The sequence below is a fragment of the Mustela nivalis genome (assembly GCF_964662115.1).
Source record: "Mustela nivalis genome assembly, chromosome: 5".
Classification (NCBI taxonomy): Eukaryota; Metazoa; Chordata; class Mammalia; order Carnivora; family Mustelidae; genus Mustela; species Mustela nivalis.
This window is the reverse complement of record NC_139024.1, coordinates 155,170,838-155,194,828: the sequence shown is the minus strand read 5'-3', so window position 1 is coordinate 155,194,828 and position 23,991 is coordinate 155,170,838. Positions and strand designations below refer to the sequence as shown.

Here is a 23,991-nt window from a genome sequence, read left to right as displayed (position 1 = left end):
TTGGCAATGCCTAGCTCCAAAGCCAGCACTCTTAAACTGGCACCCAGCAAGCACTCTAGATCCTTGTAATGGACAGTTCCACACCTTAAGTGCGGTGCATCTGTTGTTGTGAGCCAAGAAGGAATAGTGACCCTCCCTATATCCGAACCTGATGGAATGGCCAAGCTTTGGTTTGCTTGTTGCCCACTGCTTAAATGTTTCAAAAGAGTCTCTTTCTCTTGGCTGACACCTGCATATTACCCTGACAGGTGAAAAACACCAGGGGGAAAGAACACAATGGCAGAGTGGAGTGCCACAGTGGGGAAGAGGAAGTGCTCCCAAGATAGGCGAGTGGATGAGAAGCCCATTCGCAAGAAAGGTAAATGCAGCTGTGACCGCTTGGTTTTAGGATTCTGTGGTGGGTTCTTTATGGGCAGTGTCATAATACAAATTATACCACCTTGTAAGTCATTTAATTCTTGTTTAAAATCAGACAATATTAATGCATATTTTTCAAATATATGAAGGAAATAAATACCACTGTACTCAAAAAACAAGCCTTTTGGGCAACCCCCTCAGGTCCTCTCCCTCCTCGGGAGCTTTGTACTATCACTTTGCTATTGCTCACTAAACCTTGCTTTTGTTGCCCACCAAAAATATAAAATAAATAAATAAATACAATAAAAAACAAGTCTTTTATTTTTGATAATTATCTTCTAATCTTGGTCCATATGCATTTACCTTTTTTTGACAATTGCTACCAAATTTGTATACACCTAACATCATATATTCTGCTTGTCATTGCATAATAATATTGTAAATATAATTGCATTGCTTAATTAGGTAAAGTCAGAACATTTTAGTTTGACCATACACACCTTTCCATATTGCTTTATAATACTAAATCATTCTTCTTAAAGGATGCATATTATTATTCTAATATATCCAATAGATAAAGCATTATTTACCTAAAAAATCTTGTGGTTGGATATTTAAGTTACAGAGTTTTGTTTTGCTACTTAGCTATTTTACATATATGTTTTATACATATATAAAATGTCTGTATTTTATATATATATATATATATGCATCCTTTAACATAACCCATGTCTACAGTTAGAATTATTATTTCCTCAGTGTTTATTCCTAAGAAATATAAAATTTTGAGGCAAAGGGCATAAATATTTCATTTCCATTGGCCACTACAGAGACCTTAGTTTTTCATCTGAATAAAAGTGAAGCCACATTGAAGATTTTGAGTGGAAGAGGGGGTGATCTAATTTATGGTATGACTAGAACACTCCAATTGCTGTATTGAAGATTAATTGGGGGCAGGAAATCAAGCTAAAGGCTATTGCAGAAATCTAAGCAAGAGATCTTGGTAGCTAGAACCCACTGGAAGCAGCTCCAAACCAAAAGATAACAATGGCCCTGGTGAGAAGGGGTTTGAGTCTATACACATTTTCAGTGTAAAGACAACAGTATGTTCCAGATAAATAGGATCTAACATGTGAAACAAAGAAATCAAGGATAATTGCAAAGTATCTGCAAGGTTGGGATTTCTGTCCACTGAGCTGAGAAACAGCCTGGGTGAAATGAGCTGGGAAGGGGAACTCAGACATTCAGTTTAGAATCTGTTACATTTGATTTCTTTGATTCGTTGATCAATTGATTTTTAGTGGAACAAAAGATGACACATCTCAAAATCAATGGCATCTCTAATTTGACAAAATGCACTGCGACTGTATTATATATAGACTTTATGTTGATTTACAAGATATTGTTCCAACTCCATTTCTCCATATAGTTCACCAGTTATCTCAGAATCACTTATTATATAAATTAGATCTCCTCCATCAATTGCCACAATGTCCTTTACTCACTGTATGATTTCTTTGCATGTTTTTCTATTGTTCCTTAGATTTTTCTGCTTATTTATGTCTGATTTTACTTAATGAAAATTTCATTGCAGCCTAATGCAAATGTCTCTCAATGCTTGCCATCCCGTCTAAAAAAATAAAAAAAAGCCTCTTGTATAGTCTATTAATATATATATAACTCACCTTTATTATTTTTTGCCTACTGTATTCATTTTCTATTCCTACATATACATATTACCACAAACTTACTGGTCTAAAATGATGCACATTTATTATGTTATATAATCTGTGGGTCAGAGTTTAAGACACGCCATGGTTTAGTTGGTTGTTCTCTGCATCTCACAAGGCTGCAATCAAGGAGTTGGCCAGGGTGCCTTCTCAACTGGAGGCTAGACTGGGGAAGGTCCCACTTCCAAGCTCATTCAGGTTGTTAGGAGAATTCATCTCCTTACAGCTATACAGCTGAAGGCCCTGGTTTGGGCCGGGTTTTGGCTAGAGGTTGCTCTCTTGTCCTAGGGAAAGTCCATAGTTCCTTACCATATGGGCTTCACCATCTTTCTGTTTACTTTATCAAGCCCATGAGGAAAGGCTCTAGCTTCAGTCTGCTAAGATGGAGTCTTATATAATGTAATCATGAGAGGGCATCCCCTCACTTACGCTGGCTGGAAGCAACTCATAGGTCTTGCCACCGTTCAGGTGGAGGGGATTACACAAATCCATGAACACCATGAGATGAGCAATACTGGAGTCACCTTAGGATCTGTCTGTCACATTAAGTTAAAAAACAAGTCTTCTCGACTGTGATTATAGTACTGAATTCTTTGACATAAGATTCCAGTTTCAAAAGTCCATGACTTCTAGTGGTTAAGTACCATAACTCCAAGATATGTATTAATTTGCACACACTCTCTCTCTCACACACAGACACACAAACTCATACATTCTCAGGTAATCCTTAAAAGGGCAATCCTTAAAAATATTTCACAGTCAGCATGACACTGGCACCAACCTATTAGGTGGACATGGCCAGAACTATTCATTCAGAATGGACACAGAACAGAAACCATCCTTAAGGACACATATAATAGCAAGAAATACTTACTACCCAGCTAGCATGTATTTAGTCTTTCAGTAATCTAATACGGCAGATGTTTAATGCCCTCATTCATGAGCCATTAGCCTATTGGTTCACTGGTACTACTTTTCAGTAGTCTTTGTCTTTAGGACTCCTGGGCAACTTGGAGAAATCAGAGACCCCCAAGAACTCATGAATTAGTAGTTGATTTGATTGACATAGAGGTCACTACTTGGCCCTGAATCAGGAAAGAAAACCCTTATAAAAGTATTATATTTGGGCGCCTGGGTGGCTCAGTGGGTTAAGCCACTGCCTTCGGCTCAGGTCATGATCTCTGGGTCCTGGGATAGAGTCCCGCATCGGGCTCTCTGCTCAGCAGGGAGCCTGCTTCTCTCTCTCTCTCTCTCTCTCTCTGCCTGCCTCTCTGTCTACTTGTGATCTCTGTTTGTCAAATAAATAAATAAATAACTATTTTTTTTTAAAAAGTATTATATTTGAGCTTCTCGCTTATCAAAATTCTGCCCCCACCTTCACTACAAAGGCTTCTGCTACATTTAAAGAGAAAACAGCATGGCTTTTTGAGGAAGGCTCTTTTGTTATCTCAAGGTGACTCCTTCCTTGAAGTTATGAGGACTTTTTGAAGACACAGGGTGTCGACCTTCTATTGTACACCATATAGCCATATGATTCACCCACAGATGGGTGCACTTGGTTTATAGCAAATGTATTCTCATGGTGTCATCTAGGACAAAAGAAAAGCCATCATATACTTGTGACACAATGTTTAAGAGCATAGACACCTGACTTACACCATTAGCTGGTCTCTCTATACCTATGTGAAGCATAGGTACATCAGTAAAATGGGGATAGTAGCAGTAGCTTCCTCAAAGGATTGTGTAAGGATTAAGTGAATTGATCCTCAGTTATTACGTTACATGAGCTATCCGGACCATCTGACACAGCTGACTTCCTTCTCCCAGAAACCCTTTTCCCCTTGGCTTCCAGGACACCACACTCTCCTGGTTTTCTTCCAAACCCTCTGACCATTCCCTTTCACTGGTTGTACCCACGTATTTGGCCTCTGTAAATATCAGACGTGCCCAGAGTTAGTCATTGGTTCTCCTCCCTCTGTGTTTTCTTTTCCCGAATACCATGGCTTCAAGTATTATGTATAGGTTATGAGTGTCCAGTCTTATACCTCAGCCCCTATATCTCTTCTAAACTCTAAAGTTGTGTATCCAACAACATTCTAGACACCTTCCCTTAGGTCCCTAAGAGGGATCTCTGTGGGTCTAACAATAAGCTCTTGATCATCCCCACTCCCCACAAACCTGCTCTTGCCACAGAACTTCCTTCCTCAGTGAACCAGGCTTCTAGTTCTTAGAACAAGAACCTCTCCAGTGCCCTTCCCCCACCAGTCTATAAAACTGAAACCTTGATTTAGTGTGACTCATGCTGGGGATTGATCTGGGATCTGATTACCTTTTTGCTCTTCTACTGCTATGACCCCCGTCCAACGTTCTTCACTTGTCTTCTGCATTATTGCAATAGCTTCTTCCCAGCAGTAGCTGTCTTTCCTAGAAATGCAAAACCAGATTTGAATGTTGTGCTCATTTCTTTTTCTACCTTTTTTTTTTTTTTTTGCTATATTTTTTCCATAGTTTGTGGTTGTGAATTTGCCTGAGAAGACATTTTTAGGGGTTTAATTTCAAACTTGATTTTATTTTTTTAGAGAGAGTGAGAGCACAGGAATGGGGTGGGAGAGGAAGAGGAAAAAGAGAATCTTTTTTACTTATTTACTTATTTGAGAGAAAGCGGGGGGAAGAGAGTGAGCAGAGGGAGAGGGAGAGAGAGAATCTCAAGCAGGTTCCCCACTGAGTGTGGAGCCTGACCTCACAACCCCAAGATCATGACCTGAGCCAAAATCAAGAGTGGGACACTTAACTGACTGAGCCACACAGGCACCTCTTAATTTTAAACTTTAACTGAAAGCTTGTCCTCAACGCCTGAAGACATAAGGAATAATAAGAATCATCATCTACACCAAGAAACAACTGCTTCAGAGTTTAAAAAATTGTGTTTTATATATACCTAATTTATAATGTAGTACACAAAATATATATAACATAGTTTATTTAAATTACAGAATGTAAATATGTACATATACATATTTTTATTTATATGCATATAAAATGTACACTTTACTATATATGTATTTACTTCTGAGGACTTTATTTTATTTTTTTTTTAAGATTTTATTTATTTATTTGACAGAGAGAGATCACAAGTAGGCAGAGAGGCAGGCAGGGAGAGAGAGAGGAGGAAGCAGGCTCCCTGCTGAGCAGAGAGCGCGATGCGGGACTCGATCCCAGGACCCTGAGATCATGACCTGAGCCAAAGGCAGCGGCTTAACCCACTGAGCCACCCAGGCGCCCTACTTCTGAGGATTTTAATCAACAATAGGATATAATAACCCAGGAATGGGAGAGACAGAATTATGGGAAGGAGAGATGCCTCAAAGCAAGTCAGTGTCTACACACCTGTAGTATAAACACACCTTTGGGGGACCTGCCTTCAGCTCAGGTCATGGTCCCAGAGTCCAGGAAATGAGTCCAACATCAGGCTCCCTGCTCAGTGGAGAATCTTCTTCTCTGCCCCACCCCTGACTCATGCTCAATTTCTCTCTCTCAAATTAAAAAAAATTTTTTTTAAATAAAAATAAATAAAAACACCTTTGGTTGAACTCAGTGATTTCCTCCTTTTGTATCTTCCTTTCCTAAAGCCAGCAGAGCGCCATTTAAACCATCAAGGCATGGCCTGTGGTATTTTTCTGTATTACAACTTGTGAGAAACAAATGATGGCTTAATGAGAAAAGCCCTAACGTCACATTATAATCGTTCTAGGTCTAAGCTTGTGCTCCACTCGCTATGGGATAGCCTTTACCATGCACATGTGCAACTTCATAATGGTGGCACAGTGTACTGTCCTAAACATCACCATAGTAGCCATGGTCAACAGCACGGACCATCGGTTCCAGTTTAATGACTCTACCGAGGGGCTGCCTGGTGACTCATTTGGTGACCCAAATAACGCCCCAGACAGTCTCCCTGCAGGGGTAAGCAAAGCAAGATTGAAGCTGTGCGCTTGTTCTTGCTGCTCATCTGTTTGTATGCTTATTTTGGGGGCTTCTATGTTAAAAAGTTGTATTGGGGGAAATAGTGATGTGAAAGCAAGTGAAAGATCTAACAAGGTTTTTGTAGTTATGATAGCACCTTCCTGCAAATAGCTCACCGAAGCGGTCTCTTGTCTCTTTAAGGTCCCTGTGTACAACTGGAGCCCTCAAATTCAGGGCATCATCTTTAGTTCTCTCAGCTATGGCCTGATACCGATGCCGTTTCTCAGTGGATACCTTGCTGGAAGAGTAGGAACAAAGAGAGTGGTTGGTGTTTCTTTGTTTGCAACCTCACTTTTCACTATGTTCGCCCCTCTGGCGGCCGAGCTGGGACTAGTTTCCTTCATTGCAACTCGAATTGGACAGAGCATAGGCCAGGTATCCAGACACTTTGCAACTATGAGCTGGATGGGAGTTTCCACATGGCACCACACATCAAGAGCTCTAACTATGTTAATTTCAGGGATCGGTATTAGGGGGTCAGCACGCGCTGTGGGAGAAATGGGGTCCTCCACATGAACGAAGTCGACTCTGCTCCATCAGTTTATCAGATAAAAACATAGAACTGAAATGAGTACATTACCATGAAACATCTGCACCCTGGGTTACTTGACAATTTTTCTATTGAATGTTTCTTTGTCTTCTCCTCAGTGTTGACCAGGTATTTATAAATTAGGGAGATGGATCCTTTGTGACAGGACTTTCAGTTGTTTTTTCCCCAAATTGTCATTTGTAACATGATTTTGCTGATAATGATTTTTCCTATTCTGAAAGAAACATATTTTTGTGTAAATTGATCATTCTTTCCTTCTATGGCTTCTAGATAAAAGCATCCACCTGTGTTTTTTCTTGAACTTGCATGATTTCATTTTTATAGCTAAAATTCTGATATATCGGAGTCTATTTTAGAATTCTATGTATAAAGTATGCATCCAACTTAATCTTCTTTGGAATTTCTCTTAGCTTACTGAGAACTGCTTTCTGATTGTGATTTGCTTAGGCAGTGTATCTGAAAGGAATATTCTGAAGAAAGAAGTCTACATAATATTGGGGAAGAATAAAAAATGGGAAGAATAGAGCTAACAAACATAAAATTGGTGAAGTAGGTGATGGGTAAGAAAAGCTAACTAATGGATACCAAGAGAGCCAGGGACTCTTCATCCCAGAAAACAAGCCCCCCCTGCCCCAACTACATACAAACACACACAGCCTGACTGACTTCATACCCCATAGAGCCCTTTATATTTTCAATCACCAGAGCTTGTATTCAGTATTCACTGATAGGGGAATAGTCCACCAATTTGGGCAAAGGAAATTCACATCAGTTATCACAACTGACTAATGGAGCTTCTGAGTTTAACCTCCGCCCCCAATCCTCAAACACATGAAAGAAACCAAGAACACAAAAGAGAAACACCAAACTCAAAAACTGTAAGAATGAATCCAAATGAAGGATAAATTAAAAGAAAATTTTACATGATTAACAAATAACATGGGAGAGATCCCAGGAAATATGTATAATAACATTTATTTAAAAAGAAAAAAAAAAACTGTCCAAATGGCTAGTAACAAAAAGGCACTGGAAAAAATGTGGAGAAAAGAGAATCCTTCTGCCCTATTAATGGGAATGTAAATTGGTGCAGCAACTGTGGAAAACAGTATGGGGATTCCTGAAAAAACTAAAAATAAAGATCCCATACAACCCAGTTAGTCCCCTTCTGGGTATTTACCTGAGGAAAATGAAAAATGCTCGTACAAAAGATATTTGCCCTCATATCTTGCAGCAATCTTTACAACAGCAAAAGATAAGGAAGTAATCCATGCGTCCATCAATAGATGGATGGCTGGAGAGGATGCGGTATAGACATCATGGAATATTATTTAGTCATAAAAAAATAATGAAATCTTGCCATTTGCAGCAATATGGATGGACCCAAAGCTTTATTATGCTAAGTGATACAAGTCAGACAAAGACAATGACCATATGATTTCCCTTATATGTAGAATGTAAAAAACCAAACAAACAAATAACAGTAACAAGAGGAAAGACAGACAGACTCATAAATAAAGGGAATAGACTAGTGGTTGCCAGAAGTGGGAGGGTGGGGGAGTGGGGGGGATCAGTCAAATAGGTGTGAAGGGGATTAAGAGATACAAACTTCCAGTTATAAAATAATTAACCATGGGAATGGAAAGTTCAACGTAGGGCATAGAGTCAATAATATTACTATTGTATGGTGTGACTTTGCAATGTGTGACTTTGTCAAATCACTATATTGTACACCTGAAACTAACATACATCAACTATACTTCAACTAAAAATGTGAGAAAATAACTTAGAAAATAGATTGCTGTAAAATAGTTGTTGATAAAATAATATAATTGTTAGTATTTTTAACTGCAATGAATGGTCTGAATACCTAAATGAAGGGAGATGAACATCAAATTAGCAAATTGGACAAGTAAGTTGAAAGATTATCCCAGAATACAATACAAGAATCAGAAGATGGAAAGCATGCAGGAAAGGTTTAAAATTTTGGAAGGAAGACAGCCCCATTCTCTCTCATTTCCTGTTACATAGGCATAGAGCTACTGGAATAGGATGACTGACTGCATAGAAATCTCAGGAATCCACAAGTCTGCAAGTTCCAGAGGCTTCCTTGGTTTTGGTATTAGGGGAATACTTTAGTGTCTCCAAAAAGTAGTCTTCACTGGCCTCTAGAAACCTTTTTTGGTTCAGAGAACACAAAGCCAAGGCCGTCCGAGGGGCCAATGGGAAGCCATTGGAGGAACCGGCAGGTGGAGTGGGCTAAGCCTGTAAGAACTCAATAGTTCTTATAGAAATGGCCATTTCTGGTGATTCTAGGGATTTCAGCAGGCTGTCCTGGTCAACAGGATGACTCATCCTGTGAGGCTGAAGGAAGACGTCCCAGAAAACACCCCAAAGTAGAAGGGCCCAGGTACTGCCAGGCTCTAGGACAGTACATACTCTATCTTCCTCTCCAGGGAACCACAGAGGCACATCTATAAGCAGGAAACTTTCTAACCACTTACAGAAAAAAGATAAAACAGATAAAACAGAACTGGCAGTTCATATCTGAGGTGACAGAAACACACACACACACACACACACTTAGTTTGAAGATGAGGCAACAACATACAGCGATAAAAATGGGGGAAAACACAACACTGCAACTGCACACAGCAACATGGCTAAGTGTTAGAAACACAAATGCTGGATGAACAAAGCATGTCTATTGTGGTGGAAAATCACCTTGATGCAATTTTAGCCCCAAGTGCACTACCCTGGCAAGCTATCCCAGTGGTCACGGTACAGATGGGCTCACAGGATAAATGGGGTGCTCTCTTGTCCAGTTAAACTCCTCTAAAACTCACAGTGAAACAGAAAATGGAAAAATGGGGTAATGACACACTTAAGATACACTTTGCAATGTTCTAAAGAGAATAGCCAGGATGCTATAACTTTAATAAAAGTCAAAAAAGACAAACATACCCTTGAGGTATACATATACACATACACATACACACACACATACACATGGGGTACAAATTGCATAAACAGGTGATAGATTTAAGCATTAATTTACAATACATATAAATCAAGTGCTAGCTATGAACTATGAGTGGAGATCGAATGGACTCGGCAGAAATACGGCAGAGAACAAGGCATACTAAAATCTCTCAGGATGCAGATGGTAGGGCGCCTGGGTGGCTCAGTGGGTTAAAGCCTCTGCCTTCGGCTCAGGTCATAATCCCAGGGTCCTGGATCGAGCCCCACATCATCTGGCTCTCTGCTAAGTGGGGAACCTACTCCCCCCACCACCCTGTCTGCCTCTCTGCCTACTTGTGATCTCTGTCAAATACATTTTTTAAAAAAAGTTTCTATTAAAAAAAAGAAGATACAGATGGTATTTGAAGACCTGGGTTGAATGTGATCACCCAGAGAAGAAACCCAAGGAAATAGTCCCATGATCCTCCAATCTCTGGGCCCCAGACAGAGGAGAAGGAGAGGTAGCGGGGACTGGGAAGCCTCCCAGGGGCCCTTGGGCAACATTCAGTCTGAGGTGACGGGTCCATGGAACGATGTGCTGCTGGTCTAGAGAAAACGATGGTGGACTTAGCAAGCCAGAGGTCCTGAAAGGCCTTGACAAGGGTGGAAGGACAGGGACTGCAAGCACAAAAGGAGCAGAAAACTGTCAAAGCACATGGAAGGAGTTCTGAAGAGGTGGAAAGTTTTGTCTGGTTTTGAGTCCTGGCTGTATGAAGGAAGATAAATTTGCATATGTGGATGGGTGGGAACAGAGAGCCAAGGAATTAAGTGAGGGTACAGATTTGAGGGTGCCTCCTCTCTGAGCGGCCTGGGCCTGGGCAAGACTGGAGGAGACGTGGTCCAGGGGTCCAGAGGGATCTGGTCTTGGTTGGCTGCAGGAACTTGTCCCCTATTGTAACTGGAGTAAAGGCAGAGGGTTCAAGGGGAACATTAAGATTCGGTGGACTTCATGGTAGAAAAGGTACTGAAATGTTGAAGATGTTCAATGTTCTCAAGGATATGAGGGGGGAAAAAAACCAATATTTTTGACCATTTAGTTTGGTACAACCTTTTTGTAAGATACTTTGACAATACCCATCAAAATGAAAAATGCACAAGTGGTCAGGCAAGGCCACTGATGACAGCCTGTTCTACCAAAATAAATTATACTTACATTCAGAAAGAACACCTTAGTTTCAAAAAAGTTGTAAAAAGGAAGTGTGCCCTACTATGTATGAGAATACTCTGTGAGGTCAGGGAAATTAAAACAATGCTACTGGCCCCTTCACAGACAAATTGAGCTTTCTGCCTGCATGGGGCACACGTGCCTTTACAGAGAGGTAGGTGTGTGAGTCAGTATACATTAGAGATGTCTGCAGAGAAGAAAGGCATGCAACTCTACACCACATAATGGGGACTAGTTAACATTAGAGACCAGAATGGGAATGGGTTTGGGGGCACACGAGGGGAACTTTGGTTCTTTGTGGTAATTTACTCTTACAATAAGCATACATCACACGACTTGTGTAGGTAAAAATTAAAATAGCACAGAAGGAAGAAGCATACCTGTCATCTGTCATGTTATTAGGGAACTGTCAGAAAAATGGAGAACATGTGGGGGGATACATCTGAAGTTCACGTATTCCAGCATGCCTGCCTCATTACGGTTGGTGATGCTGGTAACACCCATCATTCTGCCGGTGTCTTTCTAATGGCAGTCCGGAGCCTGGCAGCTTGCTCTCTCTTTGCAGGAATGATATTGGGAAGCTTCACCACCATCCTCCTGGGTGGCATGATCTGCCAAAACCTTGGGTGGCCTTTTGCCTTCTATATCTTTGGTAAGCTACTATCTCCCCAGCCCCAGAGAGGTGGTTCGTGAGAGAGGAAAGAAAGACGTGCAGCCACTACTGGGTGTTGTGTACCCCCGGGGGGGAGGCAAGCTTCCTATGGAGAGAAAGCACTGAACACCAGCAGGGTGCAGGGAGGGAGGCACAGCGACCTGTGAGAGGTGAGGTCTCAGGCAGGGCGCAGGACAAGGGAACTCCGCAGAAACAGAATCGAGGAGACAATGCTAAAAGCTTGGAGAGAAGAGAGTGTGAGGCAGAAAAGAGGGAACAGGAAACCCGGTTCTCTGTAGGGTTCCTCCCCACCAACTCGATCCGCAGTGGGACACTCATCAGGACACGTGTGTGAAGACATCATCTGAGCCCAGAGTGGGGGAAAATCACTGGAAAAGATTAAAGAATAGTATCCAGGATTTACAGAGAATCAGAGATAGTGTCTCTGACCGCAGGACAGGCTGGAAACACTTAGAGGTCAGAGGTCATTGGGCAGAACTCTCCCCATTGACTTCCTTGGTAATGCGGAATCCTTCGCTCCAGAGGAAGTGCTGTGGGGGTCCATCTGACAAATAAGGACACAAGACCTGAAAGATCAAACTGTTTCTATGTAATTTAACTGCATCCCAGACAAAAGCTCAAAAATATTTAGCACCCAACTACTTGTTATTCATAAGGTCTGCTTCCAATCATTGATCACCACATATGGGGGGAAAAAATGGCAGGAAAACACAGTAACACAATCTGGAATAATAATAATCATAATCATAATCATAATAAATAAGTGAAAACCAACCTAGAATGGACACAAATGTTAAGAATTAGCCAGCAAGGGCATTAAAATAGTTATTATAACTCTGCTATAACCTAAGTCTATTTGTTTGGAAGTTAAGTGGAGACAGGGAAAAAATCTTTTTTAAAAGACCCAAATCTAACTTCTGGAGATGAAAACTATACTATATGGATGGAGTTAAAGACAGATTAAGGTACCTAAAATTAGCAGTATAAATCATCCAGAATGGACCACCTGAGAAATGAAGTAATAGTGAATGAGAACATCAGGACAGAACAGTGTGTCATTTTCTTCATGTTTCCTGTCCTTGAGGCCCACGGACCTTCTTGGGTCTGTGAGTTTGGAGTTTTTATTGACTTAAGCAACTTATCACCCATTACTTCTTCCAAGACTCCTTCTGTTCTCCCATACTACGCCTCTTCTCTGAGCATGAAAGACCTTGCCCCGTGTATTTCTACATCTGGCTGTCCGTCTCTCTCCTGTATGATATCCTTTATAACAAACTGGTAAGCACAAGTAAATGTTTTCCTGACTCTTGTGAGCTGACTTTGTTCCAATTAATTATCAAAACCGAGATGGGAATTGTAGGAACCTCCACCTGTGTAGTCAAGTCAGAAATGTGGGTGATATGGGGACCCCCTGCTTGTGACTGGCCTCTGAAGGAGGGGGGGCAGTCTTACAAGACTGAGCCCTCACCCTATGGGGTCTGTATCAGATGTTAGTGTCAAACTGAGCCAAAGCTGGTGTCTACAGAGCACTGGAGAATTTCTTAAAAGTGTTAAAAGAAATAGTTTTCTTTTGGTAATATTAAAAAGGTTGAATTGCCAAGTTTTCCGCCATCCCTAGGGTCTGTGATTTCCATTCACACAAATCAAGAAATGTATTTTTTTTTTTAAAGAGGTTTCTAGAAAGCTTTGCTATTCATGTGAGGGGTTTTTTTGAGAAATGGACAGGGGATATTATAAGCGAGGGCTTTTCCCAGGACTTGAATGTCCTGACAGAAAAGAAATTCACACAGAAAGCAAAATCAGGCTCAGTTCCCAAATTTACCCTCTGCTTGCAGGAGGCATCGGCTGTGTCTACTGCCTTCTCTGGTTTGTTCTGGTTTATGATGACCCCATCTCTCACCCATGGATAAACATCACAGAAAGAGAATATATCATATCGTCCTTGGCCAACCAGATACATGTAAGGAGTCCAAGCATCTCCAGAGAGCTGTGTCAGCCTCTGGATTTCTCGGGGAGCTTGAGGTGCAGATCTCACTGTTCTAATCAGTACATTTGTGTTCAGGTCAGCCCTTGTAAGCAGCCTCTTCCCATCAAGGCCATGCTCAGATCGCTACCACTTTGGTCCATATGTGTCTGCGGCTTCGGCCATCAGTGGCTAATGATTACACTGCTGGTCTACACACCAACTTACATCAACTCTGTGTTCAACATTAACATGAGAGATGTGAGTGCCTTTTCTTCCATGCCTTTCTCCAGTGTGCATGACCCACCAATCATTTTGTCTTCACAACTCATTCCTTCCAGAAAAGTTTTTCCTTTACCCCTACCACAAAATCATCTAAGATTTAACACTAATGCTGGTAGCTCTTCTAAGGACATGATAGAAGAGGCTACTGACTTTCTTCAGACCATGAGATCTCAGGACTGTCAGTACAATGATCAGTAGTTTATCAACAAAAGGACAAAAGGTGTGGGCTCACTGTCCCTGTTATGATGGTTTACTCATTTTTTTCCCCTTCAGAATGGGTTCCTGTCTGCCCTTCCCTTTCTTGTCACCTGGGTCACTGGTATACTAGGAGGCCAGCTGGCAGATTTCCTCCTGACCAAGAATTTTAGGCTCGTTACTGTGAGGAAAGCTGCCACATTTCTAGGTAAGAACAGGGTTTGAAGGTCAGGTGATTCGCAAAGCATCCAACAGCCAAAGATGTATCTCATTGTTTAATTTGTTCCACATTCCCTAGGAAATTTCCCATCTTCAGTGCTCCTTGTGGTTCTGCCCTACATCACCCCCAGCTACATCACGACAATGACCTTCTTGATCCTCTCGTGTGGACTGAGCTCCTTCTGTCACTCAGGGATCTATATCAATGTCTTAGATATTGCTCCAAGGTAGGAGGGTAATCTCCACTCTTATATTCATGTATTCTGAAAAAAATGTAGCCCAAAGCTTTCTGGGAGCCCCAAACTTTGAGAAATAATAAATCATAGGCAAGGACCGCAGTTGATCCTCTGGCCATTTTTTGAGGTACGTGGGGGGAGGGGTATTTTTTTATTTGTCTCAGTTCCTCTCATTGAACATAGGCAGTGCAAGTCCTTTTTGATATACTTTGAAGAGCAGGGCTGAAGGACACTGTGGAGCACCTCTGGATCTAGCCTGGAACATTCCTGTCATCCACAGACATTCCAGTTTTCTTACGGGAGCCACAAGGGGATTCATATTCATAGCAGCAATCCTGACACCAACTGTCAATGGATTTCTCCTCGATCAGGTAGTTTTCCTGTCACAGATTCTTCAGATGCTCTGCCATCTAGATCTAGAGGTAGTGGCATAAAGACGCTATTCTCATTTTAGAAAACACAATAAATTGCAGGTCCCCTTTGTCATGAAGATCAACCTGGCAAAGAAAAATGTAGAACAATTTCCTTCAGTCTTTAATACCAGAAACCACACAGCCATAGAGGTGTCCGGAGATGATGATTGCGTGCATAGAGGCAACTTACCATGTCTTCTGCAACATTCTGGAATTTTCACTTGCACAACCATCCCCAAGCAGAGGGATGATTTAAAACAGATGTGGTGGAGTGTGGGACACATGCAGGCATCATTATAGGAATATCATATGAAGGAATCTCATTTAATTATGGATTAATTATGAGGATGGTATGTTATTACCCCCACTTCCTGATGATTAAGCTGAAAATCTGACAGAATAAGTCTTTCCACTAAGACGATATAGAATCAGAGTTCTTCCTTTTTAGACATGTCTAGCCCCAAGCCTGCAATGTTGCCACCATGACATTGCAAAGCAAGAAAAAAACACTCAGCGTGTTTGATGTCATGATTTGTACAAAAGAGAAAACATGGCACCTCGCTAAACTGTGACAAATGCAGTTTGGTAAGCTAATCGTAAAGGTCCCTAAATTCCATTTATTAAAACTATTCCAAATCTACTTTGAACATATTATTTCTACCCAACTACCAAGCTGCTTGCAGGGAATGAATTTCTGCATGGAAACCCACTAGCAAACTATTAATACAGCCTCACAGAGAAAAGGATGAAAGGGGGTAATATTTACTTGAGCTTTTGTGTCCTCAGGACCCTGAATTTGGGTGGAGAAATGTCTTCTTGTTGTTATCTGCCATTAACCTATCAGGACTGATCACCTACCTTATATTTGGAGAAGCAGTTATCCAAGACTGGGCTAAAGAGAGGAAACTCACTCGTTTATGAAGGTAAAGGATAGTGATTTTGCCTGTGAATTTAACCACAGAAGCACTATTTAAATCTTTAATTTGATGTCCTTTAATTTGATTTCCTTAGTTATCCTACCTTGCTATGATGGAAAGTTACTGGACACCTTCCTGCACAAATGAGAAGACTTTGGTGTTAAAAATATCAACAGAAAGAATTTCTTTTGTCTGGTTTTTTTCAAATCTGAGATCAGTTCTTTATGTTATTAAGCTTTCTTTCTGAGAAAAATGTAAGAAGAATGAAAATTCCAATAAAGTAACAGCCAAGTACGAAGTTGTCGTCCTCATTGAATTACCAGTGGATTAGGAGGAACTGCTAGATCAGAGCCCACAGGCCAGACTCACAGTTTCTGGATCTCAAAACAGGAAACAATGTTTGGAAGCTCTTCATCCAGGGTGGTAACCTCAGTTGGATGATGATTTTTCCTATTTGTAAAAGCTAATGTTCATTTATATTTGTTGGACTAGACATTGGCCACATACCCCTCCCTTTGTATGATCCACTCTTCATCCCATTTAGGCCCCAGGAGGCTGACCTGCACGGTTTCCATCCACACTGCCTTGTCCCCTGGATCCTGCTGGATTTTCAGTGGAGGCTGAAGAGTGAGGACAGGGGGTGTCTAACCCTAAAGTCCCTCCCTGTGGGATCGGCAGGTGGCTGATTCTTCCCCTGCAGTTCACAGCCACTGGCTGGTCCATCCACACATTCTGGTGGTTTCTCTCCTCCCTGTCAGGACTTTCTTGGCCTGTGCCACATTCTCAGTCCTGTGTAAGTTGTCTCTTTTAACGATGTCTTCAAATGCACTACTGTGAGTCTGCTGTATTTTCCTTCTGGGCTCCAACGGCTTCAGTGGTTGAATCATCTATAATGCTCCCAACAGGAGAAGGAGCAGTATTTTTGTAAAATGGGAATGTGTAGGTGTCAACTGGTCAGAGCATGTACGGGGATCCAGGGCTGTTTCCTTGGTTGCTTCCTGCGGCGATATTCACCTCAGAGACAGTAGAGCCATGAGGTTATTTCATGTTGAGGTGATGGGATAGGCATGGTTCTGAATGAAAAACCAGGGCAAGTAAACAGAGGTCAAATCTGTATACACTAAAAGACTATGACTGAAGTCTTGCTCTCATCTAGAATCTAGGAATTGGGACACGAAAGTAAACTGGGCACAGTCACTATTCTCCAGACTAAAGTACAGGACAGACAAAATCACTGCCAGGCCTCTGCCTTAGGCAAAATAGCAGAGGGACATACAGACCATTTGGGGAGACCATACAAGCGGTTCTGACCCCAAGTGGAAGAGCACAGTGAGGAATCTTCCTCCACAAGAAATTCCTGAGCTAAATGGGTTGTTTCATGGTAAGATTTCTCACACTGAAGCCCAACACATGCAAAAGCATGGAGACAAGAAACAGGATGAATTCTGAAAAAAATGACCTGCCTCCACGGTCAATGAGTAAAGAACAGAAGGTAAGATTAGGAGGGTGAGTGTGACCAGCACATGAAGGTCGTGTTTGCCACGTTAGGGAGCTGGAGGGAGACCCTACAAGCAATAGTGACATGGAGAGAAGAACAGAGACATCCATAATGTTCAGGAGGTAAAGTTGAAAGGTCATCGTATTTGGTTAGATGGATGCCGAGGAATCTGGGTCTCTAACCTGACAGACTGCAAATAGAGTGTCTGAACAACTAAGCCAGAGAATGCAAGAAAAGGAGTCTTTTTTAGAGGGAAGACAATGAGTTGATGTGGGGCCATGTTGTGTTAGTGATAATAATGAGGTAATCAAGTGGGCATGTGTATTCGTTTCCTGGGTTGGCCATAACGAAGTGCTACAAATTGGGTGGCTGAAAAGCAGTAATTTATTGTCTCGCAGTTGCAGAAGTCTGGACAGAGCAGCAGATTTTGTTCCTTCTCAGTGTTGAGGGAGAATCAGTTCTGTGCCTCTCTGCTAGGAGCCTCAGGAACTCCTTAGTTTGTAGAAATCTTTCCCCCTTTGTCTTCGTATCATCTTCCCTCTGTACATGTCTCTTTGTCAAACTTTCCCCTACTTGTAAGGATGTCCCATGTTAATGACAGGTTTTTTGTTTTGGGGGGGGGGTTGAGAGAGAGAGAGAGAGAGCATGCCGTACATGGAACCTGGGGGAGGGGCAAGTGGAGAGAGAGAGAGACAATCTTAAGCAGGTTCCACGCTCAGCACAGAGTCTGACCCAGGGCTCCATCTCACGACCCTGAGATCATGACCTGAAATCAAGAGTCAGCAGCTCAACTCACTGAGCCACCCAGACATCCTGCTAATGACAGGTTCTTAATGTCATTCTTGAGAGTACTAAATGGATATGACCAACATGCTGAAGGCCCTGAGGGTCCAAGGCTGAGCCATGTGCTTCTGAGTCTTTGGTGTAGGTACTTAATAAATGTCTGATGAATCTTAATATAGGAATATTATCATAAAGCAAACACGTAATTCTATGTATTAGGAATCAAGATGTTTACTGTATGACAAAAATTCAGGAGCATAAAATCAAAGAAGTTTTAAAAATCACTCCAACATTCAAATTGAATTGGAAATATCAATCAGAATTTATAATTTTTTTTCTTAAAAACTAGTTCTTTTAAGTTCTGCTGCTGAAAGGGCTAGAAGCAATGAGACCTAGGAGCAGAGAGTACCTCAGTGTTTGGAGCGTGGCTGTTATCTGCTACTGAAAGGAAACAGCACTCCATAAGAAAGCCCAGGTTCCAGAACAGGAAATCCGCTAGAGAAGTCTGGAGTGTGTGTGTGTGTGTTAGAAAACAAGGAAGATTTCCCAGACAACTAGGGTCAGGTCTTAATAGATAGAAACCAGCTGAAGTAGCCTCCTACTGGCCAAAGAAGGGACAATTTAAGCATCAAAAAACAGGGGCTCAACAGATTGAAACACATCAAGTAAAACCCATGAAGTCATAATTTTCCGTGGTCAACTTCACTAAGGCACTAAATTATTATTCTACAACTTCATAAAGTATCCTGGCTTTCTTATTTTTTTAAGATCATTTATTTATTTGAGAGAGAGAAAGAGAGTGCACACAAACTGTAGGGAGGGCCAAAGGGAGAAGAAGACTCGCTGCTGAGCAGGGAGCCAGACATGGGGCTCGATCTCAGGGTCCCGGGATCACGACCTGAGCAGAAGGCAGATGCTTAACTGACGAGCCACACAGGCGCCCCAACTTTCCTGTTAAATTGTGTTTCAGGTTAACAAAATATTCAATTGGGCAAATATCCTGTTTTGCAGAAGGCTCCAGTTCCTACACGACAAAGGCAGGACAGAATTAGGAAACCATTTTGTAACTTCTAATAAAATAATGGCTCTACACAGCATTTACTAACAACCATCAAAGTCCGCAGGCAAAGGCTGCTGAGAACTTCATCGGTGGATAAATCAAGCTGAGACTATCTGAACCCACCGAGCAATCTTATCTCACTAAAGATGAGTCAAGCTGCCAGCAGCTCATGAAGAATTCTTGTCCTTGGTCTAAGCAAGCCTCTCCATACACCAGCAGCTTCCAGAACAAAGGGAATAAAAAATTTATCAAATGACACTGAAAGGAAGCAATTAGCCAAATCAGACATGAGGGTCACTCTGCAAATGAGCCTGTTTTGTTACTACTGTTGTTTTTAAGTAACAGCCAGTACAAAATGAAGGAAATGATGGTTATGAAGTTACAGAGAGGTGAGAGCCCTAACAGTTACGGACCATACGTGGATCTTGTTTGGGTCCTCATTTAAATAAACAAATGATTAAATAAATAAATACATGAAGTATTAAAGGATAACTCTAAAGCAATTGGAAACATACTCATAATGACTATTAGATGATATCAAGAGATCATTGCCTATTATTGGGCTGAGGGCATGTTGTTTTTTAAAGCACTAATTAGTTCTATATCCAGGCTGTCCTTTTTGTGGGAAAAATAACATAATATTTGAGATTTATTTTAAAATACTACAGAAAACCACCACTGGAGAAAAATATGTAAAAATATGTATGTATAAAATTATATATATTGGTGATTGTTGAAGCTGGTTAATGGGCACATGGTTATATTAAACTGCTCTATGTTTCTTCTATGTTGGGAAGTTTCATATACAGTGTTAAATTTAAAAACTTAATAAGAAACACAGAATTCAGATGTAGAATCCAGAAGTGATTTCAGAGTACATCACAGAGCAACATAAAGCTTTGGGGGTCAGCATACAAGAAGATCATTTGCTCTGGGTAATCAGTGACGAGAACCCGAGACATGGACACCAGATGGGAATGCTGTTTATTTAAAATATGGACATTGAGCAGCTGCTGATCTGGGGCTCCCATCACTAAAAGGCTGGAGAATGCCAGAAATGGCCAGCCTCATCATCAAACTATATAAACATACAGGGATAGCCAGGACCTAGATTTCCGATGGAGAAAATATCCAATGGATTATATAAGACATCAGAGTCTTTGGGGCAAATAGGTTAAACGTTTTCAACATTTCTTTAGAGAAAATGATTGGGCCAATTAATAGAGTATCTGCTATGTGCCCAATATTTATTAGGCACTTTATAAGTATAATAACGTATCTCTTTAAAAATGCTTAAGTATGTAAGAAACTATATGTCTTACAAAATCCCTAATTTAAGGGCTTAGATGTTCCTATCTGATCAGTAGGTTCCCTTCAAAGAATTCCAAGGTAAAAGCGCTCCTGGGTGTCACTATGGATAAGTGGCAGAACCAGGAGAATGTAGTCATTGCAGAGGCTATAGGGGAAGTCACTTTCTTTGGAGGATATACCTTAATAAAATGTACATCTCTCTGAGTAGCTGAGTAGCTTGAGTGTCAGGCAGATGTGGCCTTTGCAAAAGAGAGAAAGAGGGAGGGGAAGGGGGGGAGGGAAGGGAAGAGAAGAGAGGCAGGGCAGAGAGAAGGGAAAAGAAGGAAAAGGGATAGTAGGAAAGCAAAAAGCTAATAGGGTGTTTATCAGGCATTTAAAAAGCCATAGCCTTCCTGTCAGAAGAGTATGACTTACCCAGAGCCATGCGCAAGAGAAAACATTACTCTGGGAACACTTACGCAACAGTCTGGTTCTCCGTCCTGGCAGGAGGAGATGAACGATGTCTGGCTATAGGGTCACGAACTTGATGGCTGATTGCCAGGAGGTTTCTAATTTGCTGGAAGATTGTAAGACTCACACTCCTCATCTGAAGATTCAAGAAAAGGTAAAAGTGAAGTTAAAAACTAACCCTTTTAACTTGGATATAATGAAGTCAGAGGATTGGATGAAGGATTAATGAAGCTAAAAGTGGTAAATCCAGAAGTTCAGTACTTTTTAAAGTTCAAAGGCTTCGCAGGGGAAGAAGGAATCGCTTGTCTCTCCCGAATCAGGTCAGTCTTACTCTTATGTTGATAATGAATGAAATTAACAATTCCCCAGAGTGATAAGGGGGACTTCTCTGTTAAAGACCTTATCAAGGGTATTTAGCAAGCTCAGGAAATTTGGGGGAAAATATATATTTCCACAGATTCTTTCCAAAGAAAAGTAAAAAGAACCTATTTCTAGGGATGAATGTGATGTGGACAGTTGTGTGGACAGTCAAGGAAAGAGAAGTGTGTGGTGTGTGCTGTATGGTGCTTGTGTATCTGTGAATGGTGTGAGGTGTCTGTGGTGTGCATGGCAGCTGGTATGCATAAGTATGTGATGTTTGTATTTCATATATCTGTATTGTGTTGAGATGTGTTTGTGTGTGGTTGTGTGTGTGTGCGGAGTGTATGTGTGTTTGTGTAGTATGTATTGGTATGTGTGCTTGTGCACGTGTGTATTTGGAAATAAGCAGCAGACCCAAAAGATGTTTCAGCATGCAATAATGGTGGTTGACCAGTTGCTCACTCAAAATATTTTGCAAATCCATCCTTGGGAATTTATCCTTGAGCATCTGGTCATTCAAATTGATGCAGCTGAAACTCAAGGTGTAGACAACCAACATGACCAGTGCCTGTTAGCGTACAAACTGGTCTGTCCAGGAAGGAGGCTATGTGAGAATGACCTGCTGTCCTCAAGGAGGCAAAATTAATAAGCAGATAGTTTCTTTAGCCCTATTAAGATGTAAAAAATCATTTATTTGATTTTACTTACTCCTCTTCCAATGTTCTTTTTGTACACTCAACTTTCTGACCGTGAGCGATCTCCTATTGCCTGAAAAACATGTTTTAACATTATTTGTAGGGCACATAGACCGTCAGTGAATTCCTTTAGTTTTTGTTTGCTTCACTTTTGAGGAATATTGTCACTGCATGTAGAATTATGGGTTAGCAGGGTTTTTGTTCTTTTTTAATAGTTTTCAGGGGGCATCTATATTTTTAGTCAACTTAAAAAACACAAGAGTGCAATGTCAAAAAAAGCACATGGTTGAGTTAAATGGGTACTGGTGGGAGGAGAAAGCTTCCCTTTGATGCACACTTTAAATCAGAAAGGAGGACTGGACTTCTGGTCAGTTCTTCCCTGCACCATGCTGACACCAATGTGTTTTACACTTGCAGTGGAGACCAAACCCTTCAAGTAAGAAGAGAAGAAACTGGAATCCCTTATGCAAATGGATAACCAGTTCCCTCCCAGGAAAGGTACAAATTATTCTTTATCCCAGTGCATAGGCTTTCTTCTTCTTAGATATGACATCAAGGCGCACCTGGGCGGTCAGTCAGGCCTCTGACTCTTGATTTCGGCTCAGGTCATGATCTCAGGGTCATGGGCCTGAGCTCCATGTAGGATTGAGTGCTGGGCGTGGAGTCTGCTTAGGATTCTCTCTCTCCTTCTGCCCCTCCATGTGCATGAGAGCTCTCTCTCTCTTTAAAAAAAAAAAAAGAGAGAGAGAGAGAGACATCATAGATTCTAGGTGAGAGGATTTTCCCATAAAAACATATAAAGGGTTAGAATGCCTGGGCGGCTCAGTCAGTTGAGCATCTGACTCTTGATTTGTGCTCAGATCATGATTTCAGGATCGTGGGATTGAGCCCCAAGTCAGTCTCTGTCCTCAGCATGGAGTCTGCTTGAGATTCTCTTTCTCCTTCTCCCTCTGCCCTTTCTCCCACTTGTGCTCTCTAAAATAAATAAAATCTTAAAAATATACATGTAAAGGGTCTTAGAAATGTTCAGGGAAGGATGTGAAAAAAATTAGTCCTACTCTAGTTTTCCATTAGAAAAAGCCCAAATACAAAGAATTCACTAAGTTATTTTGATTCTTATATATTTGTCAGTTGAATCACTTGGTGGAGAATATCAGAAAGAGGTGCACAATTTTTGTTGCATCTCGAAGAGAAAGAGACAGATGCCCAGATGGAAGCTGGGCAGGATGAATATTCTGAAGTCACTGCATCCTTGGACATCAACACTTGCATATCCTGAAAACTTTTTTTAGCCACACTGTTTATTTTGAGCAGGGCAATGGAAGGGCATTGTCTTAGAGTTATGTGCATGTCCAGGGGAACACAATCTAAGGAGAGAGAGTGGGCAATGAATTATATTCTTTTTCAATTTTTGTAAAGATGAGTGGTCTATTAACTTCTAAGTATCTTCTTGTATTTTTTTTTTACATTTAGTGATTTGGATAGTTTTCTATTGTTCATTTAATCTATATTCAAACTTATATACAGATATACAAAACATTTAAACATATAAACTGATATGTATATATCATTAATTTCTGCCATTTTTCTTACCATTTCCTTCCTTTTTGGTTCTTTGGGTTTTTTCCTTTGTTAATTTTCTGGCTTTGAATTCTTTCTTCTTTTTTTGATAATCATCCTCAGGGTATACCTTTGGCTCTAACTGTCCATGAGTTGGACATCTTAGTGTTGCTCATCCCACGCACTTTGGAATTTCTCTTGGTTTACTTTTTAACTCAAGGCTTATTTAGAATTAATTCATGTTCTTCCTGGAGCAAAGCAAAGGAGACGAGTGCATGAACTCAAAAGGCCATTCCTGACAATGACGTCAAGTTCTTCTCTACACATGCCGAGGACTGCCTCCCTTCTCTAGAAGGATTTTTATTTTCTTCTCTCTCTCTCTTCCAGGGACTATTTTCTGTTAGTTTTCCAGGTCTATTCACTTTCCTTTTGATCAGCTTTGGAGCAAGCCATCCTCAGTGTGTGTGTGTATGTGTGTGGTTGGAGACTTTTTCTTCTCATGGCCCAGGGATAGTGAGTTTTAGGCTGCA

The 23,991-nt window shown here is 41.1% G+C and overlaps 2 protein-coding genes and 1 long non-coding RNA gene across 9 annotated transcripts in view; 2 read left to right on the top strand and 1 right to left on the bottom strand.

The window, feature by feature from the left end:
* Positions 1 to 276: 276 nt before the first annotated feature.
* Positions 277 to 16,032, top strand: SLC17A3 (solute carrier family 17 member 3; the record flags this gene model as incomplete). Its single annotated transcript, XM_082729480.1, has 12 exons — positions 277 to 358; positions 5,839 to 6,050; positions 6,252 to 6,485; positions 6,571 to 6,658; positions 11,409 to 11,495; positions 13,352 to 13,476; positions 13,579 to 13,740; positions 14,038 to 14,167; positions 14,258 to 14,405; positions 14,695 to 14,785; positions 15,614 to 15,750; positions 15,839 to 16,032. 11 exons carry the CDS (start codon positions 277 to 279, stop codon positions 15,746 to 15,748), a joined length of 1,494 nt encoding a protein of 497 aa, XP_082585606.1. The 3' UTR covers positions 15,749 to 15,750; positions 15,839 to 16,032.
* Positions 16,033 to 20,880: 4,848 nt separating this feature from the next.
* LOC309865258 lies at positions 20,881 to 23,595 on the bottom strand. The gene is made up of 3 exons (XR_014312009.1): positions 23,495 to 23,595; positions 21,915 to 21,974; positions 20,881 to 20,982 (listed from the first exon to the last, which is right to left on the bottom strand). It is a non-coding gene; the product is annotated as an uncharacterized lncRNA (long non-coding RNA).
* Positions 21,057 to 23,991, top strand: part of SLC17A1 (solute carrier family 17 member 1) — a 79,842-nt gene continuing 76,907 nt past the window's right edge. For 6 of the 7 annotated variants that reach the window (XM_082731509.1, XM_082731511.1, XM_082731506.1 and 3 more), the window contains exons 1-2: positions 21,060 to 21,166; positions 22,319 to 22,399. In XM_082731509.1, coding sequence (XP_082587635.1) covers positions 22,366 to 22,399 — 34 coding nt within the window. In that variant the 5' untranslated portion in view covers positions 21,060 to 21,166; positions 22,319 to 22,365. Of the gene's footprint in view, positions 21,167 to 22,318; positions 22,400 to 23,991 lie in introns of all 7 variants that reach the window. The other variant, XM_082731505.1, reaches the window with a different exon arrangement.